This window comes from Simochromis diagramma, unplaced genomic scaffold, assembly GCF_900408965.1.
Source record: "Simochromis diagramma unplaced genomic scaffold, fSimDia1.1 OVJJ01000419.1, whole genome shotgun sequence".
NCBI classification, from domain to species: domain Eukaryota; kingdom Metazoa; phylum Chordata; class Actinopteri; order Cichliformes; family Cichlidae; genus Simochromis; species Simochromis diagramma.
Window position 1 is genome coordinate 94912 of NW_024387244.1, and position 17417 is coordinate 112328.

General features: G+C 42.8%; 2 protein-coding genes across 4 annotated transcripts in view; both read left to right on the forward strand.

The window, feature by feature from the left end:
- Positions 1-117: 117 nt before the first annotated feature.
- On the forward strand, positions 118-5999 carry ndufb5 (NADH:ubiquinone oxidoreductase subunit B5). The gene is made up of 6 exons (XM_040052797.1): positions 118-270; positions 1787-1869; positions 2416-2482; positions 2601-2662; positions 4921-5027; positions 5791-5999. The coding sequence occupies exons 1-6, from the start codon at positions 153-155 to the stop codon at positions 5909-5911; spliced, it is 558 nt and encodes a 185-aa protein (XP_039908731.1). The 5' UTR covers positions 118-152; the 3' UTR covers positions 5912-5999.
- An 803-nt stretch (positions 6000-6802) lies between these two features.
- Positions 6803-17417, forward strand: part of usp13 (ubiquitin specific peptidase 13) — a 34345-nt gene continuing 23730 nt past the window's right edge. Inside the window, exons 1-10 of one of the 3 annotated variants that reach the window (XM_040052783.1) lie at positions 6806-6987; positions 7128-7361; positions 9074-9199; positions 11567-11630; positions 12768-12889; positions 13503-13645; positions 14541-14725; positions 15121-15218; positions 16028-16218; positions 16595-16666. In XM_040052783.1, the coding sequence (XP_039908717.1) occupies positions 7251-7361; positions 9074-9199; positions 11567-11630; positions 12768-12889; positions 13503-13645; positions 14541-14725; positions 15121-15218; positions 16028-16218; positions 16595-16666 (1112 nt within the window). In that variant the 5' untranslated portion in view covers positions 6806-6987; positions 7128-7250. Of the gene's footprint in view, positions 7362-9073; positions 9200-11566; positions 11631-12767; positions 12890-13502; positions 13646-14540; positions 14726-15120; positions 15219-16027; positions 16219-16594; positions 16667-17417 lie in introns of all 3 variants that reach the window. The other 2 variants (XM_040052785.1, XM_040052784.1) reach the window with 2 other exon arrangements.

Below are 17417 nucleotides of genomic sequence, written 5' to 3' on the forward strand. Positions count from 1 at the left end.
ATACATTATTATAATATTAATTTAATAATAAAACCCCGTATAACATTTCAGTTGAAAATAAATTACACCTGTGCTCTTATCAAATATGATTCGCTTATTCGCTTAACGGCCAATCACAGTTCGTGTTGCTGGGCCGTCCTCCCAAAGTAACGATGGTGGGCACGAGCGTTCTCAGGTCTGTTGCTGCTTTTGCAGCCAGACTGAGTCCTCTGAAATCTGGAAATACTGCGGCTAATTTACTCACTCGAGCAATCCCCCGCACAGATAAAGGTAAGACACACCCCAGTCGTTTAAAAAAAATGAGACGACTGACCGGAAGGCTGCTTGTCTTTTCTCGTGACCTTGTTAGCTTGCTAACATGAGCTAGCTGTTAACGTGTGTCCTGGTGTCAATAAAGGAAGACAGTGACTTTATTATAGCTCCGTATACATATGTACTGTTTATATACGCCACTGTTTATCCTCCAGTTTCAACCTCTGCCTTTTCATTGCAGTAAGCGGTGCGTATTTGGTAAACATTAGTTGGGTTACAGGGTTTGAATGATAGTTTGTCATCTCTGTGTCAACGCTTAACATAAATCTGCTTGTTGCATGCAGTGCTATGGTCTGCAGTTTTATCTAAAGGCGTTTCACCATGTTTTTAATAGCGACATGTTCTTTAATATCCTTAAATTATAAGGTTTCAGTAAAGCCACCTGACTCAGTGGGACACCCTTTAAACCAGTGGTAGGGACCGTCAGTCCTCGAGAGCTGGTGTCCTGCAGGTTTTAGAGCTCACCCTGGGTCACCACACTTGAATCAAATGATTAGTTCATTACCAGGCCTCTGGAGAACTTCAAGACATGTTGAGGAGCTAATTTAGCCCTTTAAATCAGCTTTGTTGGCTCAAGGACACATCTAAAACCTGCCGGACACCGGCTCTCGAGGCCTGGAGTTCCCTACCCCTGTTTTAAACAGTTCATGCAATACTTTGCAAGAGCGAAAATAAATGTTTACAAGGCTGTAGTGAGGTCTGCTATTATGTATGGACAAAAAGACAGAAGGCAGATTTGCAGGTGGCACAGTTAAAGATGCTCAGACTTTCATTGGGAGTGACCATGATGGACAAGGTTAGAAATGAGCACATGAGCTCAGGCTGAGCACTTTGGAGACAAAGTTAGAGAAGCAAGGCTGAGATGGTTTGGACAATTACAGAGGAGAGGTAGTGGATTTGTTTTGCAAAGGCAGATAAAAGGGAAGGCCGCTGAGAAGATTCGTGGATGTAGTGAAGGAGGGAGACGATCTGCTGTGGCAACCTCTATGGGAACAGCCACACGAATACACATTTGAAGAGCTGCAGTGATGGTCATTCTTGATTTTTGCCCATATGGTCAAACCAAAGATTATTACTAAGAAGATGTCTGCAGTAATGGATGACTGCCATTATTGCAAAAATAATCTGGGATTATTTATTGTTGAAGTGAAACGTAATCATAATCTGAGTTTTTGTAGTCTAATTATATGAATATGTAATTATAGCACTAAACTCAATCGGGCAGCCACCATTAGAAACAACGTCTCTTCAACAAGGGAGATGGGGCAAACGTGTCAACCATGTAAAACATCTCAGCCTGCTAGAAAAACAACACAAAATACAAGCTCCACCCACCTAATCATGATGTAGTGGTAGGTCATAGACTTTGCATTTGTAATACATTATAGAGCCTCCATGCAACTGAAGAGGCAGCGTGCGTGCTCACTATAACCAATCACAGGCATCATGATAGTAACTGTGCCCTGTTTTGCAGTTGCGGTCCGTTGGGGTCATGGAAAGAGACTGTTTGTCATCAAACCCTCTGACTACTATGACAGGAGATTTCTGCGCCTATTGGTAAGTGCAGAGCACCATCACATCCACCAAGCTCACGTACATACACAGCAGAAGTGCTCTCTGTTAACTTTGCTGTATCATTTTAATCATAATGTTTGTGTTCACCCTTTGAAAGAACAAAACAAAATCTTGTTATTGAAATGTAACAAAGGAAGTTTTCCCTCAACATATTTTCCTTGACTGCTCAGACGTACTGTTGGAAGTTTATTATTCACCCACAGTGCAGGTTTCTAAATAGTAACCATGTTTTCTCTCTTATTTTAAAGAATGTTTGTGTTCATGTTCTTACACTCAGCCAAAAAACAAGCTTCCACATTTGTGTTACTCACCTTGTTCAAAGGCACCAGTAGCAGAGAGCAGTGCATACATCAAAACTAAAATGGCCAAGATGATACTGTTTAAGCTGGTTTAAAAAAATAAAAAAGTCAGTTCGCTGAGTTAAAAAGTAAGAGATATTTCTTACTTGGTTAATTTTGGATGGTGACTTGCACGCATCAACAACTGAATTTGCCATATATTTGATTTTCTTCTCATTTTTTCCCTCAGCAATTTTACATCTTGCTGACTGGTGTTCCAGTGGCTATCGTCGTCACGGGGGTGAATATCTTCATCGGTGAGTAAGCATAAGTGTTTTATTGTGTATTCTAGTCGGCTTCTAATATTTTCCAGGACTTACTCAAATACGTATGGAATGAATATCTCTGTTGCTCGATTAAATGTCTGTCGTGTAGGTGAGGCAGAGCTGGCTGAAATTCCTGAAGGCTACGAGCCTGAGCACTGGGAGTACTACAAGGTGCGTCCCTTTGTCTCTTTGGTTGTTTGTGGTGCTTCTTTCTGTCATTGCTTCAAACTCGTATTAAGGGAAGGATATGCTCACGGATTTTATTTTGAAGTGTAATCATAATATGTGCATATTCATTATTATACCCCCAGTGCATTGTTAACCCCCCCAACATCATGTTTTCCTCCAGTGAATGTTTTATGGGCCTGTTGTGTTACATTTTCAAACCCAGGTGCTATGACGGGCCTCTCAGGTAAAAGTCTCTCCGAGGGCCCCGTTCAGTGTAGAGTTAAAAGAAGCCTCGACTGAAACAGCGTGCATTGCACGTCATTATGTTGCTCGATTAAATGTCTGTTATGTCGGTGAGGCAGAGCTGGCTCATCATTATGTGCAATGCAGCATCTTTATTTTTTGACAGGTATCCTGTAACAGGCCAAAATTATTTGAAAACATTTGATCGTTTTGAATTTGATTAGAGCAACGTGGTTTAACAAAAAACTGATGGGATGGAGGCCAAAAAAAAAAATCTTGAAAAGTAAGCAGTACTAAAAAGAAATAACTGGGGGGAAATTCACATCTAATGAAGTTAACTGATAATAGGTCAGTAACATGATTGTGCATAAAAAGATAATCTTAGAGAGGCAGAGTTTCAGACGTGTTGATGAGCAGAGGCTCACTAATCTGCACAAAACTGAATGTTTCTCACCACAAAGAAGACTGAATATTTCATCATTCACAGTAAATAATATCAGCACATCTGGAGATTCTGGAGAAACCTCCTTTTGGGGCAAAGGGACAAGGAGAAAATCAATATTGGCTGCCCTTCAGTTCCAGGCCCTCAGGCTGCTCTGCATTCAAACCAGACATGGAGCCCTGGCATAGCTGACCTGGTTGTGCAAACGACCTGTATGCCAAAGGGCTGCAGTAGCCTGGGTGTGCGTCTGCCCTGGGCTGCTTCCTTACTTTGTGTCCCTCCTGTTTGCTCCTGTCAGAGATAAACCGTCATAATTCTGTCACCGTGTCATCAACAAATGCATGTCAAAGCATCATAATGTAAAGACAAGGCGTATGTGAACATGATCCAGGACAAAGCTCGTTTAAAATGGACTGGAGCCAAGTGGGAAACAGTCCTGTGGTCAGACAAATCAAAGTGTAATATTCTTTTTGGAAAACATGAACACAGCATCCTTCAGACTAAAGAGGAGAGGGACCGTCCGGCTTGTTATCAGTGCTCAGTTCAAAATCCTGCATCTCTGAGGGTGTGGGGGTGCGGTAGTGCAGCCTGCACAGTTCCATAGACACATAGGTGCACACAGTGGCAACATGGCCCAGTGTCCCATCACTGGGACTCAAGCAGGCCATAGCGGACTTGTAGATGGTGAGAGTATAATCTCTGGACTTGGAGCAAGCAGTCTGTATGTAGCACATACCAGTCTGTGTCCACACACTGACGACTGCCTTGCACTTTCCAGATTCTGGCTCTTTGTCCTTTTCCCCAAAATGAAGTTAGAGTTGAAGTATTATTGCAGTGACACACTGGAGGAGATCCATCATGTGCTGCAGATGCACAAGTGCAATGGAACAGACCGGGACTTCCAGGAAAGGAGCTAAAAATAGCAGCCATGCTAGTCTCCTGTCTAAGGAGGCTTCTGATAAGGAGAAAGCAACTGATTTTAAACTGGGTATGATTTTTAAGCAAAGTCTTCAAAGGACTCAGTGGCACTCTATTTTTTTTAAAATGCTTTTATTCCTAAAAAAAAAAAATCCTCCAGTGTGTTTTGGCACACAAGCTTTGATCGGGCAGTGAATCAAAGTTCATTAAAGCACTCAATCTTCCCTAGCCACAAGTGGCACGCTTCCACCTTGGGTGAGAGTGGAATATTCCACAAGCGAGGCTGGACAGATGTCAACACCAAACCCAAAACATTCACCAAAGCCGATCCAGACGACACGAACGCACAGCAACACCAGCCACAGTCAACATGAAAGCATCTCCAAAGGAAAATAATCTTTGTAAAAAAAGTGTATGATTTCTGAGTTTTCATGGGCAGAGCCTGGTAAATGCTCCTTACGACCTTAAGCTGTTGGTGAGGCGGATCTTGAGCTTAAGAATTAAAACAGGATAAAAAAATGTCCCCTCAAGAAAGTTTACTTGACCAAAGCTCCTCTGTAACCACAATAACACTGAACTGCAACAAATGTATGTCACATGCCTGCACTAAAGGGACAGTCCTATGTTTGCACCAAATCCTTGTGCTCTGTTGTTTCAGCACCCCATCACCAGGTGGATCACACGGAACATCTATGATTCCCCAGTGAAGGACTACGAAAAGATGATGGCTGCAATCCAGATTGAAAAGGAAAAAGCAGACATGAGGTGGGTGTTACTGCCAGTGTGCTTCATGCGCTTCACCATCAACACAAACACATGCATTTAAATGCTTTTAGAAGACGTCTCTGCTTGGCTCATATACACCACACGATACACTGATGTGCTACAGCTGGTGTTTAGCTGTTTATGTAGTGTAACCAACAGTGTCTTGATATTGAGTTTTACAGAGGGAAGCATCCAAGAGATGGGATTGTTTTTAACTGGCAGAGAGGTTTACAAATGTGCTTTACAGCACAAATGGGAAACAGCAGTTTGCTACCACCGTCATGGAAAACTCACTGCAAACGCTAAAGCGGCAGCCGTTCTTAAGTGTGTCCAGTCATGGAAAGCACCAGAACATGATGCAGTAGGAGGGAGGGATCCTGAAAGGGCGTGCAGAGCAGCTGCATTCCTTGATAATAGCATTCTTCCACTGATGTGGAAAACCTCAGTTTTTTTGTTTTTCTTCTCTCCCCAAAAGAAAACAGGTGCAGGCGAGCCTATGAGGGAACCATCTTTGGCTTTTTCAGAACACGCTCTCTGAAAAATATGCAGATTGGTTATTGAAATTGGTAAATTCAATAAGATCAAGATTGGTAAATCTTGAGGAATCAATTTAAGTGTGTGTGCTGCAGCTGTGACAAATGTAATTCTTTGTTATTTTACGAGCGTTGTACATTATTAGTCTTCCATACTTAACCGGTTGCTCATTTCTAAAGCATGGTGTTACATTCTCCGCCTCTTTTTATTCATGATTTTGTTGTCACAGACTGACGCAGCTGGAGGTGCGTCGCCATATGAGGCAGCAAGGAGACGGCCCCTGGTTTCAAGTGCCGACCCTTAACAAGGAGCTAATTGACAACAGCCCCAAGTCATCACCTGACCATTAATCCAGATGTTTCTGTCATCTGTACATCAATCTCACTGTTTGTACATTTTTTCCCTTATTGCGTGAATAAAGTATCTATCGAACTCTGATATTCATGTTTTAGCGTCTTAATTCAGTTCATGCAGCAAACACCTTTACTGTGATGATATTCCAGAGTTACAGATGATCGGGGACTGGCAGCTTGTGTCAGAGCAGGAAACCCACTGAGACCACCTGTCTTCAGTTTGTGTGAATACTTCTGAGCTGAAATCATCCAATAAAGTTCAAGTTGAAGAGTAAATCAAATGTGCATAATATCTATAATTACATTTTTTTTTTTTCATGAAGGAGTTTGAATTTTCTCCATCGCATGCAGTTAGTGGGGTTAATTAGTGACTCTAAAAGTCTCCTATGGTTGTCCGTCTCTGTATCAGCCCGGCATCGAGCTGACAACCTGTCCAGGATACACTTGGCCTGTTGATAAAGATCAAGATATATCCAAATGCTTAGCCAGGGCTGAGAAAGCTTCAGCCAAGTGCAATTAAAAACAAATTGCACCTTACATTTATTTGTACTGTAAATTCTTCCAGATCTCTGAGGAAGGTTGGACTCCTGTTGGTTTAGTTTATATTTTCTTGCGATGAACACGAGCGTCCACCGGGTGGCAGAGCTCTGCAGACAAGACTAGCCTGGTCATGCGGACAAAGGGCTTCTTTAGACACACGCAGCACAAGTGGACTTGAAATCACATATTAAAAATAAAAATTTGCCATCTGCAGTATATTTTTTGTTTATTTACTTATTATATTCGCAAAATCCTGCAGAGCAATGACATTTCCTGCTCTCTCTCTTCTTTTAAACAAACCAAACCGACTGCAGATTGATAAAGGATCATCAGCAGCTACTAAAAATCAAAGTGTCCTCCATAATCACGCACTTCCTGAATCCTGGAAGCTGGAAACATGCTGTAGTAAATGTGGGCGGCTTTATGAATCATCCTCAGAGGTGGGAGGGGCCCTTCTCGTAAAACATCCCCGTGAGCAGGAGCAGCACAGCGGCGTCACCACAGCCAACAGCAGCAATGTAATTTCTGCGCAGGTCCGAGATTTTTCTTTTTTTGTGTGATGGGAGGCAAGAAAAAGAATAGAAACACAAAAGAACAACATTAGCTTTGCGCCGCACCGTGCAGCAGCCTGCCTGCCTCCACCCCTCGGTCATTTTATTTTTATGTTTTTCAGCGTCACATCCCCCTGGTCGGAGGAATGTAGAGACGGAGTGCTTTAAAAATAGCATCCTCTCCTGTGACAGGCGCTGCCCCGGAGGCTCCGCAGCACTGTGGTGCGAGAAGCAGGAATGCGAAGATGGCTGCAGACCTCGGAGAGCTGCTGGTCCCATACATGCCCACCATCAGGGTCCCCAGAACAGGAGACCGGGTGTTCAAGAGCGAGTGCGCCTTTTCTTTCGACTCTCCCGTAAGTGTGCCTGTCGCCCCCCTCCTCACACACACACACACACTCGGTGCGACACGAGCGGCTTGTTTGGGGAGAGAAAGTGCGTCGCAGGCGAGCTGACAGCTTGTTTTGCACGAGCTCAGCGGCGCACGTGAATCTGCTGTAAATGAGCGTGTCTCCATGGTCACCGTCCCCGCGAGCTTGAGAGGGGAAAAGACAATTAAAGGGTGTTTACGTCTCAGGCGAAAGAGATGAAAGGGGTTTCCTTTGTGTCCACTTCACACCACCCCACTACTACTGGAGGTCCACACAAAGGCCAGTTAGACCAATAAACGGAGCCACACACCTACACCTGCCTGAAGCTGGGCTCAAGTCCTCCTCCAGCAGCAGCACACGGAGTACACTGCTCCACTCTTGGGCTTTTATAGTCTGTAATTTGTCTGAAAATGGCCTAAAGTGCGTCAGTGGTGCTTGGCTGGAACTGTGTCCACGGTGATGTTTCTGTTCTCAAACAGGATTTGTACACGTTTAAAGACCTTAATGGTGTTGTTTTGGTTTTTAGTAGCTTTTACGGGGTCACATGGTGTCTCTGCAACACTGTGACTATAATGAGTCAAAAAGTGAAAGATTTAATGCTTCTGCTATATGAAAATACTTATTCTGCTTTATTTTTGTCATTTTACTTTTCTTCTGTGAATAGGACAGCAGGGACATCATGAACACAGCTGCTGCTTTACTTTATTTGAACCTTTAAGGGGTTTCATGTGCTGATGATTCAGTTCTTCCTGTACGTGAACTGAACCCTGCATTTTTGTATCTGCCACAGGTACCCTTCCTACCTGTGACAGATATAAATAACATTTCTTTGCCCCAATGAAATCTCGCTTTCTCGACTGAACCCGTTTTTAAAGGTGACTCAGCTGTCTGGAGTTCGTCATGTTGGCCTGAGGACTGGGTTATTTTTACCCTTGCACTGTTGAGGCTCATATGTCACTCTGGGCCACTTAAAGGTTTATCACGGGGGGGGGGGGGTTATAAGGCCTGGTTGCAGATTTAGGTTAACTTTGAAGGTGTATTTTCCAAGTGTTTTGTTTCCCATGTGAAGTGAACTGTCAACGAAAGGAAAAGGTTGATTATTGTAGATTTGAAAGCATGTTTAGGTGTCTGTCTCTGTTCACGTGGACATTTTTTGATAATAACAAGATGACCAAAGAATCGTGTTCTTCTCTCAAAGACATGACACACGTCAGTCTCAGCTTATGGGCTGTTACTAAAGGTAAAAATCATTCTCCCAAGAGCTCAGACATGCTGTTAATGAAATAGTCTGCCTGTAATGGGATGCTTTTCAGTTTCAGAAACAACAGCATAAAATTGTTGTATCATGTTGCTCGTATGAAGCCTAATATGAGACAATAATCAATTACTTTCCTTGGCTTAAATGACCTGTCAGAGGAGGCATTTGCATTAAAACTAATGCTTGTCAGCAGCACAAATGCTGAAAGGTGGAAAGTTTTTGGTGCAAATAATAATTCTTTGAGTGAGAAAGACTTTGGAAAGTGTCAGAATCACATCTCTGTGTTTGATGTTACCGTGATGAGTTTGGCAAACTGGGCAAAATAGAAGATCCTGAAATTGTTCCCACGCTAAGAAATATTTCAAATGTGCTCATAGTGTGCCAGTTGTTGTTGTGCCAGTTGTGCTTTCTCATTGTTATTGTTTGTTTTGCTCCGCAGGAGTCTGAGGGAGGGCTGTATGTGTGTATGAACACATTCCTGGGCTTCGGTCGAGAACATGTGGAGCGACATTACCGCAAAACAGGACAGAGCGTTTACATGCACCTCAAACGGCACGTCAAAGAGGTGCGTCTTCCACCTGCTCCATGTGCTTTGTCGGGCGTTGATTGTAAATACAGACTAAAGTAGAATTCAGAGCACAGAAATCATCTTTGTTTCTAAAGTGCTTTTCAAATCCTGTTTATAGAGCACGTCTGAATCCATAGCACATAAAGGTAATTCATTTAATAGAATTTAACAGAGTCGAACAGAAAAGCTAAAAAAACAACTCCTGAGTAAAACCAGTGATGTGTGGAATATTGATTCATATATTTAAATGATGATTGTTAACACATAAGACCAAATTAAATCCAGATTTCTTGCGCACAAAAATAATCACAACGTGTCAAGTTGTAAAAGCGTTTTATCGCAGATTTTTAAACTGAGAGAAATGTTTATGAAAAAAGTGTCTGGAGAGCGAGTAGGCCAGGTGCTTGAGTTTTGGGAGAGGAACGTCATCCCGGCCCTGTCTGATGCAGCATCCCAGTTGCTCCACGGTCCTACATCTGCTCGGTCATATTGTTCATTTCAATAAGTGTTTCCAGTTGGTGAAGCTGGACTGCAGGCAGGTAGGCCAGTTCAGGACACAGACTCTCCTCCCACAGAGGCTGATGCAGCATAATAGATGCAAGTTAGCATCGTCTTGGTAAATGTATTTGTATAGCGCTTTTCTAGTCCCTAAGGACCCCAAAGCACCTTACACTACATCCAGTCATCCACCCATTCACACACTGGTGATGGCAGCTACATTGTAGCCACAGCCACCCTGGGGCGCACTGACAGAGGCGAGGCTGCCGGACACTGGCGCCACCGGGCCCTCTGACCACCACCAGTAGGCAACGGGTGAAGTGTCTTGCCCAAGGACACAACGACCGAGACTGTCGGAGCCGGGGCTCTAACCGGCAACCTTCCGATTACAAGGCGAACTCCCAACTCTTGAGCCACGATCGACCGCTGGCCCCTATGGGTTCATTTGCAAATCATTACACCCCCCTGTTTGTGTGTAACACTTGATGTTTTCAGGCCTGTTTCTCACCTCTAACTTTCCTCACTGAACATTTTTCTAGTTTTTGTGTGTTTGGAAAATTCCAAGAGTTAACTTGGTAATTTGATACTAATTATGTGGAAAGTTGAGGATTTCTTTAACTTGTAATAAAGAGATTAAAATCTATTTTTCTTAGTTTGCTGAACACGCCGTTAAAACCCACAATTCATCAAGCTGTGATCAAAGGAGCTTGCAAAGAAAAGCGTCTGGACTTCTTTATGTAACTTAAAGAAGTCCAGACGCTTTTCTTTGCAAGCTCCTTTGACTACGATGACCTGGATGACTGAGAACCTTCACAGACATCAAGCTGTGATGTTTTTAAGATTGGACCAGTGAGGTGTGCTTCAGTAAAACATGAGTAAAAACAATTTTCCAATTGGAAAGCAACAATAAGATGAGCATGACGAGCATTACAAAAGTGAAACGACTGAACCCATTCATATCACAACAGAATTTATTACTGTAGAGTTTTATTACAATTAATGATGTTTTGTCCAAAGACTGTAACGTTACGCTTTTGTTGAGACTGAGCCACAGAGCTGCTGAGTCATTTAAGGGAACAGTCTTTGCAAAAGTATCACATCTGAACCAAAACATGCTTCACTTTTGTCTTTCTTTGAAAACTGGATGGTGACCGACAAAGATCAGAGCTGCTGCCTCTAATTGGCTTCTGCTCTGCTTTGTAGAGAACTGCTATTTCAATGCCTGGATCTGTCCACAAACAGCTGCTCACATTCTGCAGGCTCCTGTGTCTGCTGGGTTTTTTCCCATGGGTCCACTCGGTCTCAAGCGTGTCAGCATTCTCCGTCTTTCTGCCCTGTTTACCCACCGAGAGAGACTCATTCAGGCCAACCTGATCAAACTGAAAGGAAACCAGTTGGTGGCGCTGTGGAGTTGTGCTGCCAACTGATGATTCTGCAGATTCACGGTCCTAAGCCATTCAATAACTGTGTCAAAGCTAAAATATGTTAATGTTACTATTCTTTGTTTTTGTGTTCATGCTGCCTTTTTGATCGCACTTGACGACATTCAATGAAGAGACAATTGCAGCAGAGGTAGAAAAAGACCATGACACACACTACAGGCAAAGACAGGCCCACACATGATGTAAACAGTATCTGTCGTACTGAAGCACTTTATTAATCATCCTGTATGTTGACCCTGCCATGGTCGGGGTTTTCCGCTCGCCTTGTAAACTGACCCGGCACCTGGAACGTCCAGCATCTATTCCTAACAAAATGACAACTATCTGGATGGGCTTTAGCACGGCATAAAAATGTGTTTTTTCAAGTAATTCTGGATGTCTGTGCAGGGTGCTGAAAGGTGTTTAAATGTGATGTTTCCTACAGAAAGCCACAGGAGCTGCTGGAGGCGGCGCCATCCCCAGAAGAAGAAATGGAAAAGTGTTTCTAGGTAAGACCGAGGCAGTGGTGCAAGTAGCGTTTACAGCCTTATGAATATAAGTAAAAGCATTCAGGGTTTTACTTCACTGGTACAAGAAACTCACTAAATGCTCCTGTCCTCACCACGAGACCTATCGTCAGAACTTAAATGTACCAGAGTAATGACGATCACGTTTACGGATTTTGTAGCATGAGAACAGGAAAATGAGTAATGAACTGTTTATACTCCAGCAGAGGCAGGATTCAAGCACTAAATCATACCTGAACTGTAAATCTCGTTGATTGGTGTTTGCAAAAGTGCAGCTCCAGAAGTAATTTACTGTTTTGGTGGTTTAATGTTAATGTGGTCAGAAACGCATCTCCTGCTCTGTCGTGACCCTTCAGCCGCCCCTCTTGCCAGCCTTTACCCAAAGCGTCAGATATTCCTCATGATGTGTCCCCTCCTCTTCTTCCTCCGCTTCATCTTGTTCTCTAAATATAGCTCATTTATTTGTAAATGTGGTTGGTAACTGTTCTAAATCAAATCCTGGCCCGCTCCCCTTCACCTCCGCCTCTTTGGGGGTGCGGAGAGGGAGAGTCGCCGGCCTCTCAGCTGCCACCGCCTGTCAACCTCCCGTCCAGGCTGCTGACACGCTTCTGCTGCAGCTATGACGCTGCGCCCAGAGGACCAGGTGACTCTGCCTCCTTCCTGACGGAGGAATTCCTTCCACTCCATGAAGGGTAGATTAGATCAGCCCTCCAGCCGTTACCTGCCTCTTCCTGAGGACTCCTTCTTTGGAGCAGTTCTTCCTGTTATCCTTTTAAGATCTTGATGTGACAGCGGTTATGTACGTATCCGCCATAATCCCCACGTTGGTCCAGTGATCTAATTAAGGCGCTAGCTGCTGACGTCGCATGCAATCAGTAGGCATAACAGCATTGTCAGGGTTAACCTATGATCCTGTTTCCCACTGAGTCATTATGCACGTTTAGGCTGCAGTGGAAAACAAATGCTCTGTATGGAGGGTGATCAAAGCCCGCTCCTTAGAAATCCGCTACTGACTAAAGGAACAAATCATCATCTCAAATTCAAGCAGAAAAGAACATCAAGTAAAGATATTTCAGAACAAACTCAGTGGCAGCTGACTGTTTGCTTCCTCCCTGAAAGATTTAGAGCTGAACCGTGATTTTAACGGGGAGGACTATGAATACGAGGATGAGGCCAAGCTCGTCATTTTTCCAGACCACTTCGAGATCCCCTTACCAAATATTGAGGAGTTGCCCGCTCTGGTCAGTGAGTCGGTGTTACCGTTACAGTGCATGCTGATGGTTCCCTGAGTGGCCACCCCGTCTGTCTTGTAGAGCCACCATTTGGTCTCAATCCATATGTTTTACATTCAAGGTTCAAAAACATCTGTGAAAATTCAAAAACGAACTTCATTATAGAGGATTGGTGGGTGACCTGTGAGATGTACACCTTTGCAAACATTTCGGGGAACCATGTGGTGCACCTATATGTGCCTTGTTTTCTGTGTTTACTGCTTGCATGGAGCACAGAAGAGACTTTTCACACATTTATTCGTTAGTTTGGCTTTTAGAGCTTGGCTTTGGCACGACCTCGACGTCTGTTTTATTATTTAATGCATGTGCGATTTCATGTTGCTGCGGTGGAAAATATTTAATTGTACAGTGTAATAAAAGAGCAGGTGTGTTTTGCTGCTGGATTTTTCTTAACTCTTTCGGTGTTGAATCAGTCATGTGACGTGGCACACACTTTTTTTTTTTAAGCACAAATCTTGCATGACCTCTTTGGCTCTTTTCTGTGGTTCTGAGCTTTTATGTTCAGTTGTAAGAAAATAATTGCTGAAATAAAATACTGACCGCTGACTCTGCTGACGTCCAGGTGACCATCGCCTGTGATGCAGTACTCAATGCACCATCAGCTTACAAGAAACAGGAGCCTGAGTCCTGGGAGGAGGAGATCCAGGTGTCTCGGCATGCCAGAAGCCTCAGACAGCTGGATAACGGGGTCAGGATCCCACCCAGGTCGGAGTGAAGTCTGTGTTATTCCCTGTATGCTGTCAATACAAATAACGGCAGTAAGAAACAACAGCTCTATATAGCACCATGATCACTTTGACCTTCAGATCAATGTACATGTACTTTCTGTATGTCAACAATAATCACGACACCACAGAATTCTGGTTTCAAAGTTATGGTTTTTGCCTGTTTTTGACCACGAAGCCATTAAGTTGACTTTGAAGACGTCTCTGGATAGAAGTCCAATTGATTCAGGTTATTGTGTTTGCAAACAGAATGATGGCACGCACACACTACAAAAACCTCGTTAGTGAAGCCAAAACAAAATGTGAACCATATTTCACATTTGACACTTCATTGATCAAAGTAATCTTTGGTTTCCACCTATTAAAGGCTTTGCTGCGTACTTTATTATACGTGTCTGAATAGGCATGGATGTAAACGTCTATGTTTTTAATGATTCTATATAAGGAAAGTCTTGTATTTGTAGTCTTTGTTTCTGCTGCTTTGATAACTAAAGAACAGGAGAGAACCTGTAAATCCGACGACTTTCACCCCTGTTGTTGAGGAAAATGCAATGTTGCAGTAAAAGTCTAAGGGGCTCGGATGGAAAAGCTGCTTGAAGATGTTTCACCTCTCATCCGAGAAGCTTCTTCATTCTAGGGTCAAATGGTGGAGAGTCCCAGATTGACTGATTTGACCTTAGAACTCAGATGAGAGGTGAAACGTCTTGAAGCAGCTTAAAGGAGTCCAGACGCTTCTCCATCCGAGCTCCTTAGACTGCCGTGACCTGGATGACTGAGAAGCTTCACAGACATTTTGCAGTCAAAAGTGAGGCTTGGCACGACTGAGTGATTAAAAACGGCACATCAACAACACGAGTCTGTTTTGTTGTCTGTAGTGGCTGGAAGTGTCAGAAGTGTGAGATGAGAGAGAACCTGTGGCTGAACCTGACAGACGGAGCAGTGCTCTGTGGGAAGTGGTTCTTTGATGGGAGCGGTGGTAACGGCCATGCGCTGGAGCACTACAGAGAGACCAACTACCCTCTGGCTGTCAAACTGGACACCATCACCCCCGATGGAGCAGGTCTGGGACTCTTGATATCATCGCGAGAGCCGTTCCACGAATCCAGAATTTCATTTATTTCACGTTGTCAGTGATCCTTCCTTTACATTTGTTTTGATCTTTAATGCAAAGAAAACTACAGAAAACTTGTAGTTTAGATCAAATTTATGGTAGTGTTTAAAACACAATAATATGTAGTAAAACTTTAAATTTGACATAATGTGTAGCATCGTGTAGCTATAATAATAATTTCACCTACCGACTGTCCGATCAAAGTTTTGTTCCTGAAGCTCACACAGTGACTCTTGGAAATACAAAGCAAGATCTCATCCATCTGTAGTTCATTTCTAAAGCGAGTAAGTTACCATCCCAACAATGAATCTTGTTGTAGTGATTAACTGCTCTTTAAATTTCAGACATCTATTCGTTTGAGGAAGAAGAAGCTGTGTTGGACCCGCACGTATCAGAGCACCTGTCACATTTTGGAATAGACATGCTACAGATGCAGAAAGGAGTAAGTTATCTGCTTTGAGCCTAAAACATCTAAAACACATCAAAGAAATCAGTAATATTCAGTCAATTATCAAATCAATAACAAACGCACACCACGCTTCACTGCTGCAGCTACACACTGAACATTTTCATTGGAGTTTTACAAACATTTGTTACATTTCTTTACGTGAAATAAAGAAAACTTTGAAGAGATGTAGCGCTGTTAAATTCACTGAGAGGTTTATGACACAACTGCCCTGAATCACTGCTATTTAAATGTAGTGATTGGTGTTTCTGTAATAGTTAATACTGTGGAAGAGGACTCCAGTGGCTCTAATCCTCTCCCATATTAATCTGTATGAGTGAAGCACACTATTATTTTAAATTACACAAATTGACTTGCATTCCTACAGTGGTTGAATATTATAATATTATGCTTGATTGATTTGAAGTTTTTGAAAGAGCTGTAAATATTTATGTTTTCTTGTTTGTATGTCAGGTGCTCCAATAAATTTGATGAACGCTGTATTTAAATCGTGCCAATAGGTGTCAGTCCCAAAAACATCAGTCTGGGGTTTTGGGGATATTTCAATCAAAAAAATCCACATTTAAAAGAACTTCATCTCAGAGTTTAGTTTAGTACATGAATAAAAAGTGTAGGACTGATTGGGATTGACCTGCCTGGATTCTCCAACACTGTTTTTGGTCTAACCGGGAGTTTTTCATGTGGGGTGGAGTTTAAAAACCATAATAGACTTTCCAGTCAAATTCTCTCCAGCTTTGAGAACCAGATGAAGTGTTTTTAATATAGCTTCCCTTTTCCCCCTTCAGACAGAAAACGGGCACCACACAGACAATAAACCCCGGCCGCGGGTCAGCGAGTGGGAGGTGATCCAAGAGTCGGGCATGAAGCTGAAGGAGGTGTATGGCTCTGGTTATACAGGCATCAAAAATCTGGGAAGCAGCTGCTACCTTAGTACGGTCATGCAGGTCCTCTTCAGCATCCCAGACTTCCAAAGGATGTGAGTAATATCTCGTATGTCAGATGTTATTGATTCTGTACTGGTTTCACAGAAAGACTGCTTTCCTTTAGAGCCAGTTTAAAAATGAGGTCTTGTTACCACAGAAGAATCTGAAATACTTTTTCAGTTTTTATCAACGATCAAAGCTGTTTTTTTTTTTTTTTTTTTTTTTTTATCGTGTCCAAGTGTTTAAAGTGTAAATTTGTTGTTCAAAATAATTTACAAATATTTATTCATGTCAGTCGACAGAGGACATAAAAAAAATCTTTTGAGCAATATTTAAAACGGTTACTTTACAGTTGATGTTCCTGAGGGTCCATCATCCCGTATGCTCCTCTGTAGGTCAGAGTGTGACTCATGCTTTGCTTTGCTCCAGGTATGTGGGTAATCTTCAGAGGATATTTGACTACTCACCGCTCGACCCCACCCAGGAGTTTGCAACTCAAATGTAAGTGACTGCAGTGTCACGTTATGTAGTGTGGAACTGCACAAACAGGAGAGGGTGTTTTTCTAGCTGCTCAGGACTGGAATATTTTGTTAATTATAACATGATTAACATGATGTGTCGTTTTCTAATAGAACCAAATCTTGCCAATGAATTTTGATGCTAGTTGTAAAATCTGTTTGACTTTGTCACATAAGCCAGTATGTTGCAAGAGGCCAGTCAGATGCTGTGGGTGTGATGGATGGGAAGCAGATTTTTAGCCAGGCAGGCGATAGATATCAGCTGTGTATTTCATGCTGTGAGGCACGCAGCCAGATAAAAACACGTTTATATCTGTCACTGTTAGAGCTTGTCAGCGAGAAATGGGTCATAGGAAAGTAAACCTGTTTATTTGTATAATGGCGCTCTCTTAAAGTTGGATTATTCTGAAGACAATTATGTTGTAAACGGGTACTTAATAGAAACGCTACGTGTGAATAAAGGTCAAGGTGCTGAAGGACAAACAGGAAAGTCTTTCATGATACACATGACGCACTCGGGGGGCGGGGATTGGAGCTGAGGTTCTGCCACCAAATATTTAAGTTCATTAAATTAGCATGTTGCTAAAGGTCGTGTAATCATTTGAAGAGGCTCTCCTCCAGATCTTTGCAGTAGTTGCGGTGCTGCGTGCCTCACTAAGTTAAGCAGGCCGGGTTTACGCCACTTATCGCACATTTATGGACTCATGCACCGTCTGGCACAAACTGTTTTAGCT

What these genes read in the sequence shown, in the direction of transcription:
- ndufb5 (XM_040052797.1), top strand. Translation starts at nt 153, where the DNA reads ATGGTGGGCACGAGCGTTCTCAGGTCTGTTGCTGCTTTTGCAGCCAGA. An exon ending in GGAGATTTCTGCGCCTATTG is followed by an intron (nt 1,870 to 2,415) that starts GTAAGTGCAGAG and finishes TTTTTCCCTCAG; the next exon opens with CAATTTTACATCTTGCTGAC. An exon ending in AGCACTGGGAGTACTACAAG is followed by an intron (nt 2,663 to 4,920) that starts GTGCGTCCCTTT and finishes CTGTTGTTTCAG; the next exon opens with CACCCCATCACCAGGTGGAT.